Here is a 25,671-nt window from a genome sequence, read left to right on the forward strand (position 1 = left end):
TGCGAATTATTGGTGATCGGCGGAAGACATATAATTGATCTCGATAGTCATAAGTTTTCGATTTGAAAACCAGATCATGAGTATTTTATTGGAAAACAGGAGTTCATATCATTAGAAATCTGACCCTCAATTTCAAAATGTTGGGGAACATCTGCGAGCAAAAATTTTTGAAAACCCATACTCAGATTTCTGTTTACCAAAAATAGTAAGATTCAATTTCTGCTCAGCAGTGTCTTTTCAATGCGACTTTCTAGTTTCCCTATATCTGTAACCAAAAACAAAAAGATTTAAAAGGGAATAATAATCTGAATACATGATAATCACATGGCCCCAGGACTTCCTGTTTCTCTCTGACTTCCTTCTCATCGTTGTTCATGACGCTGACATATAAAAAAGAAATAAAACCCAAAGTGGCGACCCTTGAGAAAAACGAGCTCATCAAAATCCACAAAAGCTCGAATTTTCATTACGGTGAAAGCAAAAGCAAAACCTCGTCGTCATTTTTGTCTGTTGTGCTTGAGATTATCAAATTGCTTGACTGGCAAAAGTCTTCCAATAGAAAATCAAAGTATTGACAATATTGTCAATGGCAGTTTGTCAGCGACTCAGCGGAAAGTTTGAAAGGAAAAAACTGTGCATCAATATTTGCTACTTCGCGCCAAACTATTTTTTGGTTTCTCTTGTTAAATACATACTTTTAACAAACTGCTAGATCAACTTTGAAAAACTTTACATTAGTTCGAACGGTTTGAGTGAAACTTCAGTATTTAAACTATGTGTTCTCAACTAGTCAAAATAAAATTGTTTAAATTTTGAATGAAATGACATCTGCCATCTTTGTTAGTATTGTTGTTCTTTCTTCTTACGCCCAGAAGCTTTTCGCTGAATATTTTCGGGTGGGAGCAAGACGACTCTCTCCCTGCTACTACTCTTTTTCTTCACTATCTATGGGCTCTCTCCCTCTCATGCATAATTTTCTTGTGTGGCCTCTTTTTTCCCATTTGTCAATGTCAACCACTTAAAAGTTCAAAATTCATTTATACTCGAGATTTGGGCTGGATTACTCCAATGCAATTACTCGAACGGAAGAATGTCTTAATTAAATTGAAAATTGAAAACGAAAAGAAAACGAGAATAAAGTTCTCAGCAAATTGAATTTTGTCATGTCATCGTTGTTGGTTTAGTCGAATTCCTTAGGAAAACTTGGGCGAGACATTATTTACATTGAGGAGGATGAGATTTTTGACCTGGGCCCGCCTCCTTCAAAACCCGAAACCCGTTTTTCCAATGGTTGCCTTACAAGGTAAAAAGGGAGATTGTTTTACATTGTCCTTGGACACAAAAATCATCGCAACTTTTGTTTAATTCTTTGAACGTTTGCCTTATTCACTGAGAAATATTCATTTGCGATAGAAAAAATTCATTAGAAAAGCTTTCTGCTCTGTGAAAAGGCTGCAACATTTCTCGTTGACCTCTTTTCTTGTCAGTCATTTTCTTCTTCTTCTTCCGCTTCTAGATGACTGACAAGTTCCTTCGCTCAAAACTCATAGTGACGTTTTTACATCCCATTTTCTTTTTTTGTGCTGTTGAAACAAAAAATTAGTCAAAAATTAGTCAGAAAATTAATTCAGAAAAACAACGGAATGTCAGTTTTCATTAACATACATATGTTTTGATTCCTCTTTGTTCTTTTTCAATTCCATTTTTCCAATAACGTAAAATGTACTCAATAATCTTTTATTCTTGAGCCCTCACAGACAACATTCATACATTCATCCCTTTGAAATGTGTCGTCTTTTCAAAATTAAATCCCGCCGTTTGATGCCCGCAGCCTTTCATCTCGACTCTTCATTTCTTTCACATCCTAATTCTCTCCAACTCTTGACTCTTTCAACTAATGTATTTCTATTGCAGATAATGGTTCAATATTTGCTAATAACGGCGAACGTCGGATCTTTGTTCGAGCCAGATGCTCGATTGCACGCAGCGTGGGTCAAAACTGTCGCTGATGTAAGTTTTATCGAGACCGTCCTTTCCATTTTCATCTGTCGTTTTCCAGCAAGTTGACTATGTCGATCCATCGTTTTTTGTCATTCATTTGCAAGAAACTGGCGGGAAGAAATTCACAGAATGTTCTCAACAAGTTCCTATTATCATCAGTCGTTTATCCACGGCACTTCCAAAGTTTGACCTCCTGAGAGCTTATGTTGATATCGACTATGAAGCTATTGAATACACAGTAAGCTTGAAAATCTACCAGAAAACTTTTATAAATTTCATTTTGTAGGCTCTCGGAGCATTGTGCTTCATCAAGAGGTCATTGTGGTCCAGTGTCTCTCAGTTTAATTTCCACACAAAGAAATATGAACAGCTTACGAGTCCAAAGGAAGTGGTTACTCATGGATTGGAGAATTATCCATACGTCGTCAAACACAAATTTCCAAAAGATTTCTGGCCTTCTATCAAATGGGGACGTAAGGGATACATGCAGACACGATGGAAAATTGCAAACAGGTTGGTCATGACTTATGACATTGGATATGACGTTTCGACCGGTGTGACAATTTTAAATAATTTATGATGGTCATAATAAGACATATTGTTTTCAGAGTATTCGATTTTGTCAATGCTCATCTTTTCCATGATGAATCAAACTTGGCTCTTATCCACGAGGTTCGTATTTTCATTTTATCAGAATCATTCTCATTTTCAAAAATTCAGAATCCACAACTCTACAGCCAAAACCGCAAGCGAGCACTCGACTTTGTTCTCTCTGAGTTGTCTGCCTTGGAGAATGGATGCACACCACTGCTCTTCGTATTCGGAGACCTTAATTTCAGATTGGACTCTCGCTCTTTCTTAAACGTAATTAATGACGTGAATGAAGAAAATAAAAGAAATGTTGTTTCAGCGTTTAACTGAGCGGACCGCACCACATCCCGTTGAACAAGAGCAGATGGGCTCGTTGGCCGATGGTCTTCAGACACCCACTGCCAGTCTTCAAGTCGCTGCACACCCATCTGAGAATCTAAGAAGGACAGTTTCTGCAATTGAGTTCCGCAGGGAGTCAGACAGCGATGACAGTCAAAAGTATGGAAATTAACACAGAGACGTTTTTTAAAGCATAAATAAATTTCAGCAGCTGTGTCCTCAGAATCGAAAAGAAGAAGTTTGACTATTTCAACCATAAGAAACTCTTGGACGACTGGCAATCATACAGAGATGACGATAAGGAAGCTGAGAACTTCAAGAGCATGTTCGAGATGAACATTAACTTCCCACCAACGTAAGAAATTATTGAAAGTATTATAATCTAAATAAAAATTGAATGTATTCAGATACCCATGGAGTGAGGATCCAGAAGATTCTGAAACCCTCATGAAGACAAGAGCCCCAGCATGGTGTGATCGAGTACTGATGAACAAAAATGCATTCGGATTGGTGAAAGAAGGCGGACCAGAGTATAAATCATTTGGAATGGAAACTTGCACTGGAGATCATAAGGTTTGTAAATATCTATTTGACAAGAATGCAGTACTAAAAAATTAAAAAAATTATTTTCAGCCAGTCATGTTGACATTCAACATCTAACAGCACTTCTCCATTCACATCATCAACCAGCTGTCTCGACCATCTCGAAGCTACGGATAAATAATTACAAATTGGCTCCCGAGAACAATTAAAAACTTATATTTTGCCCAGTTTGTTCTCGCCCATTCTCCATTTCGTTCCAACTCAATTCTTACAATTCCATTTCCTCCGTTTCGCTTGTTTTGTCTCTATAACTTTGCTAGTGTTGCCTCCAATCGCTTCTCCTTTCTTGTTGGTTTTATTTTCATATATTGCACGGGGAATTTTTGAATTCTTTTAACAATTCTCATCATAATCGAAATTATTGCTCTTTAATCTGACTTTTTCTTCAATTATACTCGTTTTCCTGTGGTGTCTTGCTAGTCTTCACGTTACTTGCTTTGCCTGGTAATCTGCAATCAGTATCAAATTTTCGATAAATCAAATGGTCTTAAAATTTGTTTTTTTGACAAAAAAAAGAGAAAATATGAATGTTTACTCCAGAAAATAATGAACAACCAAGAAGATTTGTAGAAGAAAAGGCGTTTGGATGGACAGATTACGGATAAAAAGCGAGTCTTAAGAAAAATTTGGGATGAAGATTATGGTTTTGTCTACAAGTTTCAGTTTTAGTTACACTACAAAAGAATTGGGGCGGTTGATTTATTAAGGAAAATTTTTGCGGTACTTAGTGGGAAGGATCGTCATTCTCATGTTCATTGCTGGATAGCCAATTGTGGAAGTGGTGCCTCGACGGTGAGAACTCCGTCGGTCGAGAGAGTCGAAGAGATTTGCTCTGGGTTGGTGCCTCTTGGAAGAAGAAACTCCTGAAAATTAGGTTTTATAATTGAACAATATTTTTCGAGTGTAGATGAAAAAAAACATTTCAATTTCTCGAAATTTCTAATCAAAACACATTTATCACTTTAGATATATTTTACCTGGTTGTACTCTCTGAAGACAGTTCTCTGTGGAGTCTTCTCCTCGTGCTTAGCATGAACAAGAAGACGGTTGTCGATGGTCTTGACAGTAACCTCCTCCGGCTTGTAGTTGGCCACGTCGAATCTTTAATTGAAAATTTGTTTTTGTTTGCGATGTGACTACACCTCGTATCAACTATAATTGATTCAATACGGATTTTAAAAAATTTCCAAAAATGTTTTACCTCAAACGAAGCGTCTTCCCATCGCTCTCATCCTTGATGAGTGGACTTTTCAAGTTGTCCAAGTATGGATCGTAGGTTGGACGGTGAGCCATCAAGTCGCTTGGTCCTGAAAGAAAGAATATTATAAAAATGAAAAGCAACGTAGCACAAAAGAAAATGGAGCGACCCGTCGCCGAGGTTGCAATGATGTTGCCGAAATGTTGCTATGCGGTCCCAAGGCTATGTGACCTCGCGGGGATGTGGATGGATGTGCTTAGTGCATAAAACCACTGTGTAATAATTCCACTTTCAAATTGGCTAGGAGACACAAGCGCGAACATAAAACATAAGAGCATTGAGGGTAACTTTGGGATCTGGAGGAATGGTGAAAATAGAATATGCCAAAAATGAAATGCGTTATGACGAAGTTTTTCTGAAATTCAATACGTACGCTCATATGTCTTGGGAAAATGCCAAAATCTTTGGTCCGCAATAAAAAAATATTCTTAGTTGTTTTTTGTCGATATTAAGACTATTTTCCAAATTTTGTTATTCCATGTTCAAAATGACGAATATAAAGCCTTTCAAAAGAAAAAAAATCTGGGAGGCATTTTTCTATTGTGCTATTGGGAATTTCCAACGACACATTACTTTTCGTTTTAGGCCCTTAGTTTGCCCTCCGTCTTCTCAAAACTCGGAAAACAAAACAAAGCGAAATGACGAAAGTTTGGGTTGACCCTCTCCTATCATGCTCGTTTTGAAATTTGGAGGGTTGCTCTGATTGATGATGGAGGGGTTAATAGTGTGGAATCATTCAAAGGCCAATTGTTATGACTTGGGCAGGATAAAAAGGGTAAAAATGACCAACTGAAAGATGAAACGAGTGAATTTTCAAAATTGATGCCCGTCGCAGATAATTTCATACGCTCAATGATGCGCCATTCCCATTCTCTGTTTCCCGTCTATTTCATGACAGAATTTTCCGTCCCGAAATTTGAAATTTGAAAATTCTTCCGATGCGTTATCTCGATTATGATGGAAACATCATCTCAACTTTCCCTTTTCAAAACCAAATCAAAAATCCAGAATCCTGTATGAAAAAGCTATTGACGTGGAGCGTCGAGGGTCTGAGAAAACATGTTTTGCATGGCCAGTTATTTGGAACACGACGACAAAAAAGGAAGGAAAAGGAGGATGAAGAAGTGCCCCCGCTAGGCACACATAGGCATGCGGGCCTAGAGAATTTCTTCATTTTGAGACATTCCGTTGGTTACTTTTATGGTTGAATTGGAACAAAAAATGTTATGAACGTTTGGGAATGCGCATAGGAAGTATACTATTAAAAAAAGCTTCTAGGTTTAGATTTTGAACCTTTCTGAGCACTATTTTTAACGCAAAAACTAATTTCAACGTCAGCCATTCCGAAGACATACCTAACTGACGTAAAACACATTTTAATTCTTACCGTGGAACGACGATGGTGGTGGAAGTGGAGCTCCTCCGAATCCACCGGTACGGTTGGAAGTCTCGTGGTGAGAAGAAGTAGTGGAGTAGGCGTTGTACGGCTGATTGGAGATGGCAGCAGTTGGGGCGCCTCCGTTTGGACGATAACCTGCAATCATGAACCGTTGAACCTCATCACTCCCGAATGTTTCACCCCAGCGCAAGATGACCTTGTATCCACTGTGTTTAACTAATTGACACGGTGAGATATCCCTATATGTTAGTACGTTCGTATCAGAATCAAGATTGAATAAACATTAAAGAAAAGAAACTAGAGAAAAAAGCAACATCCTCAAGATAAAATGGTGGTTAACGTGAAAAAGTGGCGAATTGGCGCAGTTCCAGTGCATTAGGAGCCGCAAAATGAAATTTGGTCAGTGAGGGTCCGGAAAATGACGTTGTCCTCTTTTTCTTTTGTGTTCTTTTTTCTCCATCTTGGTTTTTTTTCCCATAACATTGTCAAGAGGCTTTCAGAATAAGCGGCGGAAAGTTTTCTTTCAAAAACAAAATTTAGCGAGAATATGCATGCAGCGAGAAGAAGAAAAAAGTTTGTTGTCTTCAGAAACGATTTCTGACCTAAACACATCTTCTGCACACAATACTATGCAAAAATGCTTCCTATGAGTTTTCAAGAAGACTTCAGAATTCCATTCTTGCTGTCCTAAACTAAACCCTGATAAAATCTTAATTGTTTTCTACTTTGTTCATGTGTTTGTTTTGGAATGTGCTCATCTCTTGGTCGTCATAAGGTTTCAGGACAAACCACGAACAACAGTTGTCTCCTAAAGGTTTTTTTCGAGTTGGAAGGAAAAAGTTTGACGCAGCAACTCGAAGAGTTGAAACTGGAAGAAAAAAAGAATTCGGTGATGAAATACTTCAAAAGGCGGAATGTTTCGGTTCGAACATGTTCGAGGCCACAGTTTTATGACTCTCCATATACAAAGGAACACAAAAAATAGGAGGAAGCCAGAAGTTTCCAACAAGTTTGTTTTTTTTGTTTGAGTTTTGATCACAAGAAAATATGTTGAGAATTTTGCCCGCGTCATAAGCAGATAGAATCCTTATCTGCTCTTCGAGTTAATGGATTTTGCTTTTTTCTTTTCCAAGGAAGGTTTTCCCTGAAGCTGATGAATGATAGATAAAATCTATTAGATTTCTTATCAATACGAGATTTTTGAGAGCTTTTAACATGAGGAACCAGAAAAATTTGTAAATTTCTTTATCTACTTCTCAGTCGATGTGTCAGTTTCCTAAAAAAAACACTTTACTAACCTTCGAACTCGCTGCGAAGACGCTTCATCTCCTCCTCGACACGACGCATTTCTTGCTCGAAACGGTCACGCATGTTTCCGAACTCATTGTCGATGACCGAGTAGTTGGAACGGTTGACGTCGATACGGCGTTCCGACATTTCTCTAAAATGACGTTTTTGAAGTTTTAAAACACTTTTCATAGAGATAAAAATGATAGCAGAGTTATGATTTCATGTGGTCGTTAAAGATCGAGAAGTTTCACAAACAAAACCGTAAAACTTGAAACTTTGAAACGTAATAAAAGTGTAGGAAGAGCTGGAGAACTATAGGCATACCTTCTAGTATAGGAAAAAGTACGGGAGTACGTTGGCATGATGGGAAATAGAGAATGACAACTTTTTGTTATGATGTTGCTCTGGTAGGGACAACGCTTTTTGTCTCGTTTTTGTACGGCTTGTGAAAGCATAGAAAAAAGAAATATCGGTAGGGGGAAAAAGGCAAAAAAAAGCATTTCCATCATCATCAAAACCACATTCCAAAGTTCTGAATTATTGGAAAAATGCTTTCTTCCGGCACAAGGAAGACGAAATGCCTTTTTTCCCTTCCTACCGGTGCTAAGGTATATCCAAAATCAGCAAAAAGGAAGAAATTATTGGCAGTTTTGGTAAAAGACAAAGAAATTATTCAACAAAGAAATTATTCAACAGCCTCTCGCCCCATTTACTGATGATTTTCGATAGAATAAATACAAATACAATAACTAACATGTGAATAAGATATTTCTAGAATGTCTAGTATAATTATTGGTGTTCATCAACACAGAATGTTTGTAAACAAAAAATAGGAGACCACATTTTCAATGAGAACATGTTGTTAGTCATAAGCTGAAAGTGATATTTGCATCTAGACTTAGCTAATAGTTTTTCAAATGTTTATGAAATTCTATACTGCATTATGAAAGCGCTATAACTGAATTAATTCGTAAAAGCGGGTAGAAATGTCAAGAGACTTTGAAATTGAGAACAAGATACTGAACAAACGGAAAATATGAGCTCTCAATTAAATAGTGGAGGACGAGTGACTGAAACCGCGGCAGCACATAAGAATATAATAAGGAGGCACATATGTGTTTGTGTGTAAGCTAACATCTTTGCACTCAGAGAGTATATGATGAAAAAGAGGGGTTCACTGTCTTGAACTCATCTCGCAGTATTTGTTGTTTAGTTTATGTGGGTGTTGATAAGAAAGAAGGCCCGAGGGGGTGTAGATGAGCACAGAGATGCTGGTCGGGTAAGAGGATATCACGTCGTTGGCCAGCTGACAAAAAATTAGAGGTGCCCATCGTTTTGCCAAAGGGTGAGGCAAGAGGGGCTTGGCAAAAGGACCCCAGTTTGTTGTCGGTCTGCTCCGCGCTGTAATACCACAGCTGTATTCGATCAATTTTTGTTGATTTCGCATTTGAAGGAGTGAACGCAGATGTCGGGAGCGCGAAATGAAGATGTACGCGCAACAAACGACACACAGACACAAGACTAGGTTAAGTGATAATGACGAGATGGAGGGCGACGGGTGTTCTTCTTGTTTTGATTTACTGATGAGAGATACATTTTGATGATGCACACGAGAACGCGTCGTACGATTGATAAACTTGCAAGCATGCATGATAAGGCGGCAAGAGAGGTTGTTCAAATTGAGACGATGTGAAATGCAAGCTGCCAGAGAAGAAGAAAAACAAAGCATGGTATTGTGACCAGTAGATATAATTTGTAGTGAAAAACAGTAAATGTTTCGTTCGCGTCATGCATAAATGTATATTTCAAATGCATGCAACTATTCAAACCTGCATAGGTGAGAGAAAGTACAAGTTCATTGCGCTGTTTGAGGGGCCAGACACACAACACGACCATTTCATGCCCGCAGTGGTCATTGCTATTCTAAATCTTTTTTCCCAATTCTCTCCTTGATCCATTGACAATTTCTTGCTTACTTGTGCCCCGTTTATCTACGTCGCAAGTAACACAAGAGAAGAGAAATGGAAAGACAGAGACAAGTAAACAGCAACGGGAATGCAAAATGTCCTGGCAGGAAGAAGTTTGGAGGAAAAAAAGAGTGAGAAATTGGAGGAGAACACAAAGACAACGATGAAAATGGGAGAAGGCGACAAGGTAATGATGGGAAAGATACAGAGACAACATGAGAAATGGTGATGGCGCCCGACGGTGGACCTGACGATTGGATGATGATGCGCTGCCGTCGGGTTGCCCCCTGGTAATCTTCCTAGTACTGCTTACTACCAATGTCGCGAGAATTTTCTAGAGAAAAAGTGGTAGGAAGTGAAAATAGTTGACAAGGAAAAAAACAAATTGTACTTTGACGGCGAAATACCTTTGATCTGACAGATGCGTCTAATTTGATAATGAAAAGTGTGACTAAACCTACGAACTATTTTGAAAAGATGTTCAACAACACTTCCTTATGATTTCAAAAATATAAAAACTTTGGATATTATATTAGTATATTGAAAACAGTTTGAATAGAGAAAACTGAAACACACGGAATAGTTTAAAAATAATAATCCACTAAAACTAACTCCAAACTTCCGCTCTCGTGCTCCTTTTTAAACAAATTGTTATCGCAGTGTGATCGTAGTAACATGATCTATTCACGTTAGAGTCAAGCCACCACACCCATATTCCAATTAAAGAGCCACACCTGTTATATAAGAATGAGCAATAGAATTACTCATCGAAATGAACAAAAACAATAGAAACTCGTGTTGTACCCGGAGAATGAAAAATTATTAGAGTGATTAAGGTAGAGTGTATTGTTTAAAAGTTGATTTTTTAGTCAAAAATTGAAAAATGTCAGAAAAAGTTTTGAAGATATTATTCAAAGTAGCAGACGAAGAGATGCACTTTTATTCTCTCACCAAAACATTTTTTCAAATACCGGGCATATTCAAATTCAAAAATGCGGCGCCTTTGTGATGTGATGAACAAACAATGAAACAAATAACAGAGACGAGTCATTCTGATATTTGCATGACCCTGAATTTTAATGTTGTCCATACAAAATCTCAGGCTACGACTAGGCGCAAGCAGGCGATGATGATGGCACCAGTGATTGTATTTACACTGACAACTCAACCATCTTATTGAGCAGAGTTAGCACAAAAAAGAAAGAGTTTATGAGCTATAGAGAGAGAGGAAGGAAGCACATCATGGGAGAAAAAATCAGCACAGTAAAAAGAAGACAAACAGTTTCTCTCTCACTCACTTCCTCTAGTTCCCTCCGTTTTTGCGTTACCAGAGCATTTGGAATTAACTCGAAAAGCAAATAGAGAATGGAGAAGTTGTGTTGATTCATATGCTGCTTTCTCTGTCAATTAGTCAAAACTATATGGAAAGTTTTTAGGTTTAAGAAATAGCATTTTTTAAGTTAACTGAACGGAAATAAATTTCATAAGAAAAAATAGTTGCTAAGGGAGTCGTGGGTATTAAGAAATGACTTTAATCACCACGAAGGCAGCACAGTTTTTTTGAAAAAGCAAGTTTCCACAAGACTATCTTGACCTAGTCAGTGTACCTCAGATTTTTACATTTCGAGTGGCTGAATTGACCTAGAAATTTTTGAGTAGCAACTTTTACATAGCAATCAACCAGATTTCTCTTTGCTTGAAATATCCTACAGTCGTAACCACCAAATTCAGTACAATAGTGGCACCTTGATAGGGTTACCTCTTACGTAACTTTTTTGAAAACCATTTCGAGTTCATTCATTAGAGGTTGAGACGTCATGAGACAAAATGGGAGAGATAAAAGTCAAAGATTTTGAAATCACTGTGACCATCAAGATGGAAGTTACAAAAAAAAAACACATGAATTATCGGATACTTGGGAAATGAGGGGGGAAGACAGGAAATTTTTGGCAATTTGGAGGGGTTAACTTTAGATTTCCGTTTCGACGACACAATTGCATGAAACCGAATGAAATGAAAAAGTGAAGACACAAAAACTTACATAAATAATTAAAGTATGCAGATGGGTTGGTTTTTAGAAGAATTAAAAGAGAGAAAAAAAACAGAAAAAAATGATCTAGGTTGTCAGTGGGTGGATAAAGAGTGTGAGTTGGTATTCGGTCAATCCCGGTGAAATTACTGAAAAGGTTTGCAGTTTTACTCGTGTTCGATTCCAGGAAAAAAATTACGCAAAGTACTAGATGTGACTTTTTGGGAGGCGATTGAGAAGGGGCGTCAAATGTGATAAAAAGAAAAACGTGAGAAACGTTGGCTGAGATTGGAACAAAACGATTTCAAAGTAGGTACCAATTGAGATTTAAGAAAAGAGAAAATACAATTTGTGTATTCATAAATACAATCAGAAATACTAATTGTTAGATTCAGCGATACTTTTCTTGGCCGCCACGATCAAATAGTACAACGAAGCGAGTGGTTTCGCGCATCGGAGGAATGGATGTGTGAGGAGTTGACTGGCCGACCAACGGTTTTCCACTTGTACTTCCAATGCCGAATCGACAAAGTTCTGGAAAAAAAGAATAGGTTTTTGGAAAAGAGATAGAAAATAAAAGTGATACTGTAAAAGATGAAAGTGCGGTGGCAGTTGACTCATTTTCTATACAACGGTGAATCATCAAAACCGGAAGTTAGCGGTTTCAAAAACACGGAAACAGTCTCACCTTGAATGTTGGAGTCATCGATTCCCTTCCTGGGAAGTCCGGCTTGCCGTTAGTAGCAATGAGGTAGATTGCCTAAAAATTTATCATATCAATATTAAGGTAATTATCGTAATTCTCTTACCCTCAATGGGTTCTCGTTCAAGTATGGTGGTTCTCCCTCGACCATCTCGATAGCCATGATTCCCAGGGACCACACATCGACCTTGGGTCCGTAGAGTTTGCGGGTCACGACTTCCGGTGCCATCTGTAATTTCCTTGCAATGCTTTTCAATTTCCTTTCTCATCTCTTACCCAGTATGGAGTTCCGACCATCGTCGTGCGCTTTCTTTGTTCCGGCGACAGTTGAGCGCAGAAACCGAAATCAGCTGAAAACAATTCAAAAATTAAAATTAATTTCAAGTAGTTTCTTACTCAATTTGACAGATCCATCCATTCCAAGAAGAATGTTATCAGACTTGATATCTCTGTGAATGACATGACGGCTGTGGAGGAATTCGAGTGCTTGCAGAACTTCTCTACACACCGCAGCAATAATTCCATCCTCCATCTGACATTCAGTAACAACATCTGTAAGCGATCCCCCTGCCAGATACTCCATCACCACCCACAACTCCTCGCACACCAGATAGGAATCCAAGTAATTGACGATATTCGCGTGCTTGTTCTCACGCATCACCAAAATCTCATTGATGATCAACTCTTTCTTTGGCTGGTCTTTCAAATTCATTTGTTTGATGGCCACTTCTGCTTCCGTACTTATTTCAATTGCAGTGTACACTGATCCAGACGCGCCAGATCCAATTTTGTCGACCTTTCTGTATTTGCGGTCTGGATTTCCAATAGATACAATTGTACGTAATTTGGCAAGAACTTCGGCGTCCGTCATCTTCTTCTTGGCTTTTTGTCCGCGTGCCTGTACGCCGAATTGACCTTTTGAGAGATCTGGTATCTTCTCCTCATCCTCCTTGGGCTTTGTGTACTGAAATAAATTGAGTTAGCTGAGTTTGATAATTGATATTGAATGACTTACAATGCTTAATGTTCGTGCCGGTCGATCTGGAATGGCTGGTGGGACGATGTCTGCTGGAGCCTCACCATGTGGGATCGGTGGTGGAGCGTAGCTCTGAAATCACATAACTTGTACTAGTCTTCAAGCATCTATCAGATCTTTTCCGTTAGAAAAAATGAGAAAAAAAAAACAAACCCGTACCGGAGGCATACTGGATCGGTTATCGTTGACACTGAATGTTGTTGGCGGGACTCCTTGTTTGTGATATCCAACATTGCTTGTGCTCGATGTCATTGGATTCATCTTTCGTGGATCTTGAATCTTGTTTCCATGATATGGCAACGACGATGTACTATATGGCTGCGGTTTCAATCCGTACGATGGGGTCCGTGATGGTGCATCATCTATAAACACTGTAGAAGACTGAGCTCGATCAACATGACTGACTATGGTCACTTACTCATATCGTACTGTAACCACTTCTGTCCACTGCTCTCTCCTTGAGTGTAGTACTTCAAAGCGTCCAAAACCGCTTGTGGATTTTGTTGCTGCTCTTGTTTTGAGATTTGCGAGTCAGTGAGAAGACGAGCCCACGCCTCGGGCATTCCCTGTAATGAAACATTATTTCCCTGTTTTGTTAAACATGTTTTTTTCCAAATGTTTTTTAGTTACAAATATAGATGAACAGATGTACATGACATCCACCTTCTACATGTTTGTTGAAGAACGAATGGTAAGCCAAAAGTTCAATTTTCATGAAAAAAATGAAGTTGTTGACAGAATGAATATAGAACCAATCTGAGTAGACATCTTACGACAGTCTAAAGACTAATTGGCTTCACTTATATTCACATAGTCTCTCCTCCCTCAAAAAAATACTGTATCTCGATACTGAATGCCTTTTCTCATCTTCATTCTATTAATATCGAAAAGAAACTCAGTAATATAGTTTCTATTGAAAAGTAGAACAAGAGAAACAGAAATCGGTTGTTTTGACAGTATGCAAAAAATAAAAGTGGCAGTTTTTTAGTCCTTAAGCTTACTATTAACATTCACTAACGTTAATCGGGTATGATTAGCAACGGCGGCCAGCGCCAAACTGACAACTGACACAACTCGTCCATCACAAAAATTTGAATGCGTTTTTGTTTTAGTATTGTTGATGCTGGAATGGGAAAGTCGGAAAACGAGACTAACCGTGAATTCTCCAGTTTTCGGGTCGTATCCAACATGAATTGTATGCTCAAAGTTGCTGGGACGGGAGATGACTGGCTTCTCGGCAGCTTCCTTCTTATCTTTGTTTTCTGGAAACGATACAAAAAGGTTGGAGGATGACAAAATAACGATAGATTACTTTTCATAAACGGGTTAGGCATCGTCTTCTTCTTTTTCGTTGCTTCTGGCTCTTTGGGCAATGGCTTCAATCCGACGACCTGAAAAATTGAGTTAGTCAAACACTGAGTGAAGGGAAAGAAGAGAAAAAAGAGACACGAGCAACACGTGCATCATCAGATTTGGAAGACACTACGAAAGTTGGGGTCGACCCTTCGTCTAATGGGCGTAGTAGAGAGCGAGAGAGGGGGGACAATGGAATGAGTTAATTACCTGATTCTCCCTCGTTGCAGAGCTGCTGAAACGAATTGGCGGTGCTGGTGGTTTCTCATCATACGATGAGAAAGCTTTCATTTTGGCAAATCTGAAAATATAACAATATTTATAAAATAACATTGAGATACTGAAAGGAGAAGTTATGTGAGAAAATAAGTTACGTGAAAAAAGAAGAAAGAAAGAATATAGTATACAAAAAGAGTGTCAATTGCCAAATTGGCTGGAATTGTGAAGTGTCGAAAACTGTTTATGTTTCTCTGTATTCAAAATATCAAGTTACCAAATAAGAGCTAATATTTTCCTGTCAAAAACGATCCTTGAGAGTCTCGTTTTTGAAAACCATAAAGATGTCGAGAAGAAAAAGGGCAGATTGCTTGTCGCCACCACTCAAAAAATGTTAGAATATGACTAACAAAGGAGGAAATTGATAGCAGTGGTCGAGGATGCACAACACATGGTGTAAAGAGGACATCAGCCCAGTTCTATGAGTAATCTTAGACGCAAAAAGCAAAACCCAATCGAAGTTTTCAATTGGGTTGCATTCTTATTTTTTTATATTTCTTTTCGGAATGCAATGCAAAAGATTTGGAAAAATTGAAAAAGTTTGGAGGAATTTGGGGAAGGAATTGATGAAAAGAGAGATCTTTCTTTTTTCTCATTTGCATTATTGCTGAAAGAGTCGCGTTTCTCTTCCGTTGCCAAACTTTGACGTGGGTTTGACCCGAAAAAGATGGATGGCTTTTTGGTTTTCGAAAGAAAGATTTGAAAGTTTAGGAGATGATGGATGGTGAATAAACTAAGGAAGAAATGCAGGAGAAGACATTTTTTGGTGAAATAAGAAAAGCGCTAAGAGTGAGAAAGTGTGATATGACTCATGCATGTTTCACTTCATTTTTTCCTATTTTATTGGCCCACCACCAGCGTTCGCTTTCATGTTTTCCACATATGTTTTCCGCATGTCCGACAAAAAAGTAGCAGCACGCCGGACAGACAGGAGTCTGTTTAATACTGTAAACCCTAGAAAAAAACATCAAAAACAACACATCGGGAAGAGAAACACCGTGCAATTGAAAACGAAACGACGTTCGAATTCTCTAGTAAGTTACGAGGTGCAATGTTGTTGAAAACTAGTTCTAGGAATGAGATTGTTGGACTTGTAAAGGTGAGGAATGTGTGTGGAAAAGTATTACTTCTCACATGAATACAGTCATAGAAAAACGTTGAAAGTGGTGGAAGTATACGGTAGGAGAAGTACAAAACGCCGAAAATATGTAGCATATTGGAATTGAGATATAGGAAAGGACGGTTACGGTTATATACTAAAATTTTAGGAAAACTGGGCAATACATTTAATTGAATGTCAGATCTCCACAAAATCGTATAGATTAAAATGAAACCATCAAAAAATATTAGATTTACACAAAAAAAGGTTTGAAACTTTAATATTTGCCCGAAATAACGAATGGCACTGTGTTTGTTGAACGCGCCTTTTTCTAGTGTTATCAGTCGAATCATGAAAGGGAGAAAGATAACTAGTACGGCGGGTCGCGGATGCCGGGAGGCAATTGATAAAGAGCTACGGACGGACAGAACGGACGGATGAGGGGATGTCGTTGGAGATAAAATCAATCGATAGCGGTCAAATGAAGAAGAACACACACAGACATACGCACACACATATACACGGGAGGAAACAGGGGGGGGGGGGGGTGAAGAGGGAGTAAGAGATTGGAGTAAAAGAGATAGAAGAACTTGGACAACCACCTAACATCCCGACCCCTCAACACTTATCATTTGAAGCTTCCTGAGAGAAATCCAAGAGAACATTTGTTGGGTGTTTCCCGATTTTTTTTTTGGCAAGTTCAGAAATAGCGGAGATGTTTCTATAGATTGCATGAGTTTGGTACTGTATGAAAGTTGAGTGGGGGGGGGGGGCAAAAAAGGTGCAAATAAAATATCAAGAACTTTGTCAACACGAAGATGACAAGCTGCAACAGTTTCTGAGTTTTTCGAAATACTTCTTTTTTCTCGACTCCCGACAATCAACTGAACGTAAATCCAGTTTTTGATTTTTGTGTTTGACATTTGTCTGATATGTTGCGGAGCGAAAAGAAATGCGCAAGGCGCCGCGCCTTAGTCCAAGAACAATTTTTGGAAAAATAGTGAGGATTCAAGGCTTTCATTAATCTAATTATAAGAATATATCATCGGTTTTGAGGACAAGGAGGCAAGAATCAAATTGCGGGAAAGGGGAGATCCTATCACCGTGTCATCTCAATCCTCGCAGTCCCCTCCCGGTTTCACTTTCATTCAGGCCACATGAAACCTTTTTGTGTGAGTGTATGTGTGTTAATATCAATTTCTATATCTTCATAGCAAGCACATTCACATATACACCGTATACACTCATTGAAATGTAGCGAGAATTCCCAAAAAGAACTAGTTCCCTCCTCTCGTTAAATGTCGTTTCAAATTCGGATCAATCTGATATCAATTATTGTTTTCTACTTGATATCACCCGTATTTTTTCGACATTAATGAGATGAAGAATGTCCCCCGGAAATTTAGGTTTTTTTTCTTCGATCGGGCAAACAAAACGACAAGGGCAAGGTCGAAAATGTGTGTTAGAAATTCAAGAGAGTAAAGGAAGCGGCAGCATTTAGTGGAAATATGAGAATGTAATTGTTTGAGTATAAGGTTTTTTTTTCAGAAAATACCTTTTTGTTGGTACAGCAGCAACAAAGTTATCTATACTGAAATGAAAACGGAAGTATTTATGATAACTCAAAATGAATTTCATAACAGGGCTGTATATTGAAACTATGTGTTTGAGAAAATAGTCAAAACAAGTAACTGAAACCTTATCAGAAAAATGCAGAATGTATGGTAAGACGATTTTAGCACATATGTGCATCGTTAAGATAAAACACCAAATCAGTAAAAAAGCTATCTTGAGATGACGAAATTCTATCATTGTAGCGTCTATAGAGAACTTTCCATTACCCAATACTAGATCAATAGAAAAAGTGAATAGGAATAAGATTCTTGCACAACTCTATGAATGGGTTATGTAAACATATGATGATTGAGGCTGTGCATTGCACATCGACACAGGGCCACCACAACTTACACCATCGTCTTGTGTAGCAAAGGTCACAACGGAGATTGGCGGATTTGTCTAAATCTCTCACTCCCTGACACTCTCTATGACTTGTATCATCTTCAACCACCATCTAGCTGGGACCATGTTTATGAGACAAGGGTGTGTGAGTAATGAGTGTTTTCGAGCATACTTTCAAAGATTACACACATTCCTTGACAATAGAAAAGTAAAAGAGAAAGGAACGGATAGAGGGGTTTCAGAAATTGAACATTTGGAATTGAGAAGATTACTACGAGAGGCTATAAAGCTAGTGAACTTGAAAAGACGGATGAAAAAACGTCAAGGATAACTTGCAATTGAACAGAAACACTAAGGCATGCATTCGAAATTACGTTCCGAAAGGTCACGAGTCGTCGTTTAATGAGAGTTTTAAAACCATAAAAAGGGCAATCTTCTGATCACAAAAACGGACTCTTTTTTCTTTTTTAGGAAGGCTTCACGACAATTGCAAACTAAACCAACTATTTCCATCAAAATTTACCCGCGAAAACTAGTGTAACATGACGGGAATAAAGGCGAAGTGGAAAGTGCACGAACATAGTTAATGGTTTGAGACCGAGGCAAAAGGAAGTCAATTGAAAACTGGATTTCGTTTAGGGGGGATGGTAACTTTTTATATCACTTAAGTGCGGATAAAGGTTAGATTTGAATAGGAGAGAGAAATACTGTGTTGGGGGAAGAGAATCAGAGGGAAACAGGAGTAAATGAAAATAAATTACGTTTTGGGACTTGTCGGATGTTTGAAAATACAAGTAAATCTGTCTCAGAATAGCTTGAAGAGTTTTGTATCAGAGAAACTATTAAGAAGCCTCAGGATAGCCCTAAAAACTAATCGATACAAATCATGCGCACTGTTGAGAAAAGAGGGGGAGGACGGGAATGAGGGTCCGTCCGAAACCAATTAATAATTGATACATTTTTACAGATTTTTTCTGCTTTTTCTAATATATTTTATAGTTAAGAAAATGTGGATTTTATCATTGTTAATTAATTAAAATATTCATTTTGGTAGGAAAAAGCATAGGTAACGGAAACCTATTATTTGAAGTATCTGTGCGCGTCAGTCCGCAGAGTGTCGTTGCGGACAATGCACAAGATCTGACGACAAGTAGTAGCAATTGCTATGGCTATTTTTATTTATTTGCAATTTTCCTTTCTGAAATGTATTTTCTTGAGATTTTTGTTAACTTTACATTATTATACGTCTTATATTGAAATTATTGGGTTGCAGATGGATTTCCTCAAGAAATTAGCCAAAAGTGATGCGGGGCAGATGGCAATGAATATGGTCCGACAAAATGTTGAAGAAAAATTCAAGGAGTACACTGCTTCTCAACAAAATTCAGTTGGATCGGCATCTCAATCTGGGGATACTGAAGGGCAGCCGTTGGTGAGTTTTTTATTATAAACAATCGAAAAACCGGTATGGAGCTTCTGGTTTTGAACAATAAATTGTTTAAGAAGATGTTTCATTGGATTTCTGGAAGCAAACTAGCAAGAAAACGTTGAAACGCTAGAATGAGGCAGATTTCCATCACGAATTTTGAAGTATAAAACTTTTAAAACTTAATTTCTTTTAGTGGCCGGGACCCGTGAACAAATCTCTTCCGTTCGCCATCGAGAAGAAACTTTCATCCAACTTTTCACGTGCCACGTACGGAGATGGCTATGCTTTGGTATATACACCAACTAACTATGTAAGTAAACGTTATGAATTTCCATCTTGAATCGACTTCACTCATTCAGATAGTCTACGCCAACGACGATTCCACATATATCGATCACTTGGAATATCTCTGGAAAGAGTTCGATGAGTGTGTTTTGCAACACAATGACCCTGTCAAACTAATCGACGACTTGGTGCAAGCGATTATTCGGGAAAAAGAGCAGCAATCTGATTGTCTTCCTGTTTTCTTTGCTATCATTGCAGGATTCTCAAAATATGTCAAGCAACAACAGGAGAAAGGAGGAACAAGGTTAGTAAGAAATAGTGAGAAACAAAGAAACGTTCAACATCATTTTCAGATTCTCTATGTCGAAGTTGAACAAACGTGGGGACACACCAGTTCATGTTGCAGCAGAGTATGGAACGATTGGACTTCTACAGTGTTTGTGGGATGAGTGCTTCGATCCGTTGACAATCAATCAGAATGGGGAAACTATCCTCCAAGTGGCACGTAGTCGCCCTGATATTATCAAGGTGAGAATATTATAAAAATGGTTAACTAACTGGTGCATTTTCATTTATTAGTAATTTTTCCTTCCCGTCAAAACTGGACTGCAGGAACCAAATAATAGTTTGTTCATTATCTTCTACCAATTCTCATTTTGTTCCAGTACATCACTAAAAACGTGAAAGGAGAAGTTTTCGATCGGATGATTCTTACCGCTGAAAACCACCCAACACCTTTGGAGCCCAAATATCCGAAATCCTTTGAATCGATCCTCAGTAAGTATAACGAGCTACCTAACTAAATTAACAATTCAATTTTTCAGAATACACAATCGACAACAACTTGCCTCACTGCCTCTTTGCGCCTGGAGTGTTGATCAGTTCATCGAAATTTAGTTTTCGAGATTTGGAGACGTGAGTTAAAATAAAAACATACTTTCCAATTTATTCTTTCTCAGAGTGCTCAAAATTTTGTACATACAGGACTCGGACTTTTTGGGAAGACTCCACAAGTCTCAGAACATCTTTCATAACATTAACGCTTTTTCGCACCAACAACAGAAATTGATCATGAGCTTTGCCAAATTGGAAATGTTGAACGTTCAAGATTCCGATGGATTGACGCCAATTCATTGTATAGGTAAGATCCACACCAGCTCTCCCACAGCCATAAATGAATTTTCAGCCAAAAGCGGAAGTGTTGAAACATTCCTCACGATGTGGTCTTATGGTGCTGATATCAATCTCTTGAGCAACAACGGACAGTACCCAATGGACTATGCTCTTGTTCGTGATGACCTCGATCTTGTCAAAGCTTTTCTCGCATTCGACGGAAATTACAGTGACCGTTTCATGAAAGATGCAGTTAGTCAGAAGAGTAGAAAGTGTTCGGAGACTCTTAAAAAACATTTCAAAGCACTCGAGGAAACGAAAAACAACAAGATTGAATTTAACAACAGTGAGCTATTGATTTATATAAAACTTTCATGAGCTTGTCCCAGGTGATCCAACTCATCGTCGCTGTAAAAACTTTCCTGCTATCACAAAAGATGATCGGATCGTGCTCTCAATCGATGGTGGTGGTATGAAAGGAATCCTTGCGTTACAATTGTTGAAAGAGATTGAGAAAATTGTTGGCAACCATTTCTTGAAGCGGTTCAATCATATTGGTGGCACCTCAACAGGATCAATGATTACCCTTGGATTGGTTCAATACGGAAACATCGATCATGTTATTAGACAATATTTTAGAATGAAGGTAAGTGTTTAATAAAACAACTTGTAGAAAATAAATTGTTTCATAGGATGAAATCTTCATTGGATCTCGACCATACTCCGGAGAAGGCCTTGAGAATGCTCTGATCAACGAATTTGGAAGAGACACTCTGAAACAGCTTGGCGAGAAGAACAACATCAGAGTTTGTATTCCGGTGGCTCGTGTTGATATCAGCCCACCACAACTCTACATGTTTCGCAGTTACGACTTGCGTGATCCAGTTTTTGAAAAAGATTCATCAAACTTGAACTGGTGCGCTGCCAAAGTGGTTCGATCTTCTTCGTGAGTTTCTCATACTCTTTCTCGTTGTATACCAATATTTTCAGTGCGGCACCGTCTTTCTTTCCACCGGTCGACGGAAAGTTTATGGATGGGGGACTCATTGCTAACAACCCATCAATTGATATTCTAACGGATTGTCAACGTTTGGAGTTTGAGAGAAATGAGAGGAATATCACAAAAATTATTGTGTCAGTTGGAACTGGAGCGATGGAGAAGAAGATTGATAATATTGATTTAATGAAACCAACAACTATGGGTGGAATAATCAACACTTTCAATCAAGTCCTTCATCTCAAAGATGTCTTTATTGAGCAGGTAGGTATTTAGTGTAAAATTGAACTCTGATAATTTATTTCCAGCTAACCGCTTCCGATGGAGTGACTGTCGAGCGTGCTCGTTGGATGGCTGAAGCGATGGGAATGGCTTTCTTCCGATTCACACCAAATCTCGAGTTTCCGGTCGCTATTGACGAAAAGAAAGACAGCGCTCTCATAGATGCGATGCTCGCTGTCAAGGTAACATCGATTTTTTTCTTCTGTCTCTTTACATGACTCTTTTCAGTACGAAGCCATTACAATGCGCAACGAGATGCTCATGCTCGCCTCGATTTTTAAGTAGGATGTTGGATACTTTTTCTAAATTTAACTTCACTAGATATGTATACCCGCTTCATTTATATATTTTTAGTTGAATTTTATTTTCATGATCTCATTTTCTTGTGATCAAATTTTCATAATTTTTGCCCAGTTTTGTCCTTACCGTTGTGTATTAAATCCAGTCATAATTTTTATGCGTCTAGTCTAATAAAACTCTTGTCATGTGAGGAAGTTTTATTTTATTTTCACATGTCTCTCCAGGGGTGTATATCCAGTCAATTTATTTTTCAAGTTTTTTCCTTCATGAGTTTGCTTCCTCTTTTGCAAAGATATAGCAAATGTACTAGACCTATGTGTACGTTTTGCAATAAGATGCTACATTCATAAGAATTTCATATGGGGAGATCAAAGTAAATCTCTTTGTAGTATGAACTTTGGTTTGGTGAATGTTAATGATTAACAAATCTCATTGCATCTTTGCCGTTTTGCAGTTGCCCCGACTACCAACTAAAGGAGTGTTTGGTTACATTTCTTTCTCCTTCTATTTCGTCTATTGCTGCCGCTATCTGTCTTCTTGATCTCACTAAACTATACCTTCATCTATCAAGACTATAAATGATAACAAAAAGGAAAACCACCGGTTAACACCAGAGTATTTGTTGTGTTCCGTACGGAAAACGAATGATAGACTGGAGGTATAGTGTTTTCATTTTTTGACATTTGAAGTTGTATTCTTTTGATCTATGATTTCTTGACAGTATGGCAACCATCAACCATTTGCCCCCTTCCATTCTTTGATTGTTATCTGCCTTTCTCTCCCTCACTGCCCGAGTACATTTCATTTTCATTTACCGCTTGAGGTAACAACTCGGAGAGTGCGAATGTCAAAGAGAGAGTACTTTCCTCCCTCCAAACCGTAGTTACCGCTCTCGGAATTCCCTCGTTTCTCTTTCAACCCACCATTTACCCTTTTGTTGGTTGTATATGAACAGAACGATCTTTTGCGAGTTGGTTGACCTCTCTGCGTCTTCTTTCCCTTATAACCTTTTCCACATGATCGTCTGCATCAATTTGCAGACATACTCTCTCTTTCCCATCCTTCCTTCACATATACACACACATTTTAAAAAACGAACCCATCGTCAGTCGGTGTCTCATTTATTCCAGTTTTCTTTTTTTTATTCAATTCTATATTTCTTTTTTTGCTGTAGCCTCTATCGCACCGCCTCCATTTCATTTAATCTTAATTTGGTTCTCTCCTTCTTTTTGTCTCGCTTATTTTCTCAGTTTGTCCTCTTTATAGTTAGAAGTTTTCAGTTTCTCAAAAAGCCAGTATGTCGTATGGAAGGTCGCATAAGCGAGCAAGAACCGACAGTACGTTATTATTAGGTTTTCCCTCAGACAATCAATATTAATCTTATCTTTCTTCAGATATATCGGAGCTCAACGCAAAATATATGGCGTTAGATCAGTTCAACAACTATCAGGTTATGTACATATGGATTGATGCCACACAAGAGAATCTCCGAGGAAAAACAAAGACATTTGATTTTGAACCAAAAGTGGCATCTGGTTTGTTCACTTCTCCGCCAAACTGATTAGTATTCAAAAATTGAATTGCAGATCTCCCAGTTTGGAATTTCGATGGAACTTCGACCGGTCAATCGCTCGGTGAAGGATCAGATGTGTATATCCGCCCGGTGGCACTATTTCGTGATCCGTTTAGACCAGGGCCAAATAAAATTGCCCTCTGTGAAACGCTTACTCATGACGAAAAACCGCATCGTGAGTATTCATTGGTAGTGAACTTTACTGAATATTATGTATTATTAAAACAAAACGTAATGATTCCAGCAACAAACACTCGTCAGCAATGTTTGGATCTGATGGAGAAAGCTAAAGACCAGCAACCATGGTTTGGAATGGAGCAAGAGTTCACTCTACTCGGAGCTGATAAGCATCCATACAACTGGCCAACTAACGGATTTCCTGCTCCTCAAGGACCGTACTACTGTGGTGTTGGATATGATAGAGTATTCGGTCGCCATGTTCTTGAAGCTCATTATAGAGCTTGCATGTACGCTGGAATCAAAATCAGCGGATCGAATGTGGAAAGTATGCCGTCTCAGGTAAATCATCCGAAAATTACTTTGTATCTCAAACATCTCAATTTAAGTTCGAATACCAAGTCGGACCATGTGAGGGAATCGAGATGGGTGACCAGTTGTGGGTGTCTCGATACATTCTCCATCGCATATGTGAAGAATACGGAGTTGTGTGTAGTTTGGACCCTAAGCCAGTGCTCGGCGAGTGGAGTGGTGCCGGATGCCATCTCAATTTCTCTACAAACGTGATGAGAACTCCGAGTGAAGACGGCGCTGGATGGCGGTGCGTTGAGAAATCCAAAAATCAAAGCATCAAAGTGTTATTTTCAGCGCTATCGAGGAAGCAGTACATAAATTGAGCAAAGTCCACATGCACCACATTGCTTACTATGATCCTCACGGAGGACGAGATAATGAACGTCGTCTTATTGGGGCGAACCAAACTGAAACTGTTGATGCATTCTCATCTGGAGTTGCTGACCGAGAAGCCAGTGTCCGAATTCCGAGACAAGTTTTTGCTGATAAATGTGTAAGTGACGCAAATATGTGGAGAAAGAAATGTACTGATAAGATAGTACACACACACTACACGAGCACGCAACGTATGTTTCACGTGTGTATTGGACTGTAAAAAGAGAATTAAACCCTGAACCAAGTCACAATATCTAGTTTGATTTTTCATTCTTTCCCTCTCTCTGTTTTTATGAAACATTTACCATAAAAATGTGTCTGCCATCAAATCGGTCACATTTTTGAAACCAATTAGAACAAATTTCGGGCCGGTGTTTGATGACACTTTGATCAGTCATATCATATCAAAAATTTACAGGGATACTTCGAAGATCGCCGACCTGCGTCCAACTGTGATCCATATATGGTGACTTCCGCCATGGTCAAAACATGTTGTTTGGAGGGAGAAGACGCCAAACTCAACTTGCGCTATGTCCCAAAATTCTAAATCATTAAATACAGAATAATAAGCACATTGGATATTAAAAAAACAACTTGAATCTCATATTCTAAACTTTGAACTTCTGAAAACTCTTCTAATTTACTTTGTAGTCTGCTTCCCTAATTCCAGTCAAAACCTTCTTTACTGTGAATATTCTATCTAGTCGTGAAGAAAATCTTTTTGAAATCCGATAAATTCATCTTACGTCTAAAATTAGTCGCTATTTTCCAAATAAAAAATTGCTAATGTATTCAATTTTATGCTGAAAATAGTTTTAAACACTTTAAAGAAAGAAATTTGTCATTTTTATTATACTTATTCTGTAATCTGAATTTGGTGATC

At 38.4% G+C, this 25,671-nt stretch overlaps 5 protein-coding genes across 5 annotated transcripts; 3 read left to right on the plus strand and 2 right to left on the minus strand.

Moving 5' to 3' along the window:
• Positions 1-1,917: 1,917 nt before the first annotated feature.
• GCK72_024505 (uncharacterized protein) lies at positions 1,918-3,591 on the plus strand (the record flags this gene model as incomplete). Its single annotated transcript, XM_003118042.2, has 9 exons — positions 1,918-2,010; positions 2,060-2,239; positions 2,288-2,514; positions 2,610-2,673; positions 2,722-2,865; positions 2,912-3,090; positions 3,140-3,286; positions 3,339-3,504; positions 3,565-3,591. The coding sequence occupies 9 exons, from the start codon at positions 1,918-1,920 to the stop codon at positions 3,589-3,591; spliced, it is 1,227 nt and encodes a 408-aa protein (XP_003118090.2).
• A 695-nt stretch (positions 3,592-4,286) lies between these two features.
• On the minus strand, positions 4,287-7,628 carry GCK72_024506 (uncharacterized protein; the record flags this gene model as incomplete). The annotated part of the gene is made up of 5 exons (XM_003117783.2): positions 4,287-4,397; positions 4,512-4,635; positions 4,736-4,841; positions 6,180-6,326; positions 7,490-7,628. 5 exons carry the CDS (start codon positions 7,626-7,628, stop codon positions 4,287-4,289), a joined length of 627 nt encoding a protein of 208 aa, XP_003117831.1.
• A 4,227-nt stretch (positions 7,629-11,855) lies between these two features.
• Positions 11,856-14,860, minus strand: GCK72_024507 (uncharacterized protein; the record flags this gene model as incomplete). The annotated part of the gene is made up of 11 exons (XM_053735921.1): positions 11,856-12,011; positions 12,166-12,237; positions 12,287-12,409; positions 12,457-12,530; positions 12,577-13,144; positions 13,196-13,288; positions 13,376-13,578; positions 13,635-13,782; positions 14,372-14,478; positions 14,529-14,607; positions 14,780-14,860. 11 exons carry the CDS (start codon positions 14,858-14,860, stop codon positions 11,856-11,858), a joined length of 1,704 nt encoding a protein of 567 aa, XP_053579487.1.
• A 4,316-nt stretch (positions 14,861-19,176) lies between these two features.
• GCK72_024508 (uncharacterized protein) lies at positions 19,177-22,294 on the plus strand (the record flags this gene model as incomplete). Its single annotated transcript, XM_003118148.2, has 13 exons — positions 19,177-19,335; positions 19,526-19,642; positions 19,692-19,921; positions 19,971-20,145; positions 20,283-20,394; positions 20,442-20,532; positions 20,577-20,758; positions 20,804-21,076; positions 21,120-21,376; positions 21,423-21,676; positions 21,721-21,991; positions 22,036-22,191; positions 22,238-22,294. The coding sequence occupies 13 exons, from the start codon at positions 19,177-19,179 to the stop codon at positions 22,292-22,294; spliced, it is 2,334 nt and encodes a 777-aa protein (XP_003118196.2).
• Positions 22,295-23,606: 1,312 nt separating this feature from the next.
• GCK72_024509 (uncharacterized protein) lies at positions 23,607-25,335 on the plus strand (the record flags this gene model as incomplete). Its single annotated transcript, XM_003117785.2, has 7 exons — positions 23,607-23,646; positions 23,704-23,844; positions 23,896-24,057; positions 24,127-24,401; positions 24,449-24,660; positions 24,708-24,906; positions 25,207-25,335. 7 exons carry the CDS (start codon positions 23,607-23,609, stop codon positions 25,333-25,335), a joined length of 1,158 nt encoding a protein of 385 aa, XP_003117833.1.
• Positions 25,336-25,671: the final 336 nt, after the last annotated feature.

This window comes from Caenorhabditis remanei, chromosome X (assembly GCF_010183535.1).
Source record: "Caenorhabditis remanei strain PX506 chromosome X, whole genome shotgun sequence".
Taxonomy (NCBI): domain Eukaryota; kingdom Metazoa; phylum Nematoda; class Chromadorea; order Rhabditida; family Rhabditidae; genus Caenorhabditis; species Caenorhabditis remanei.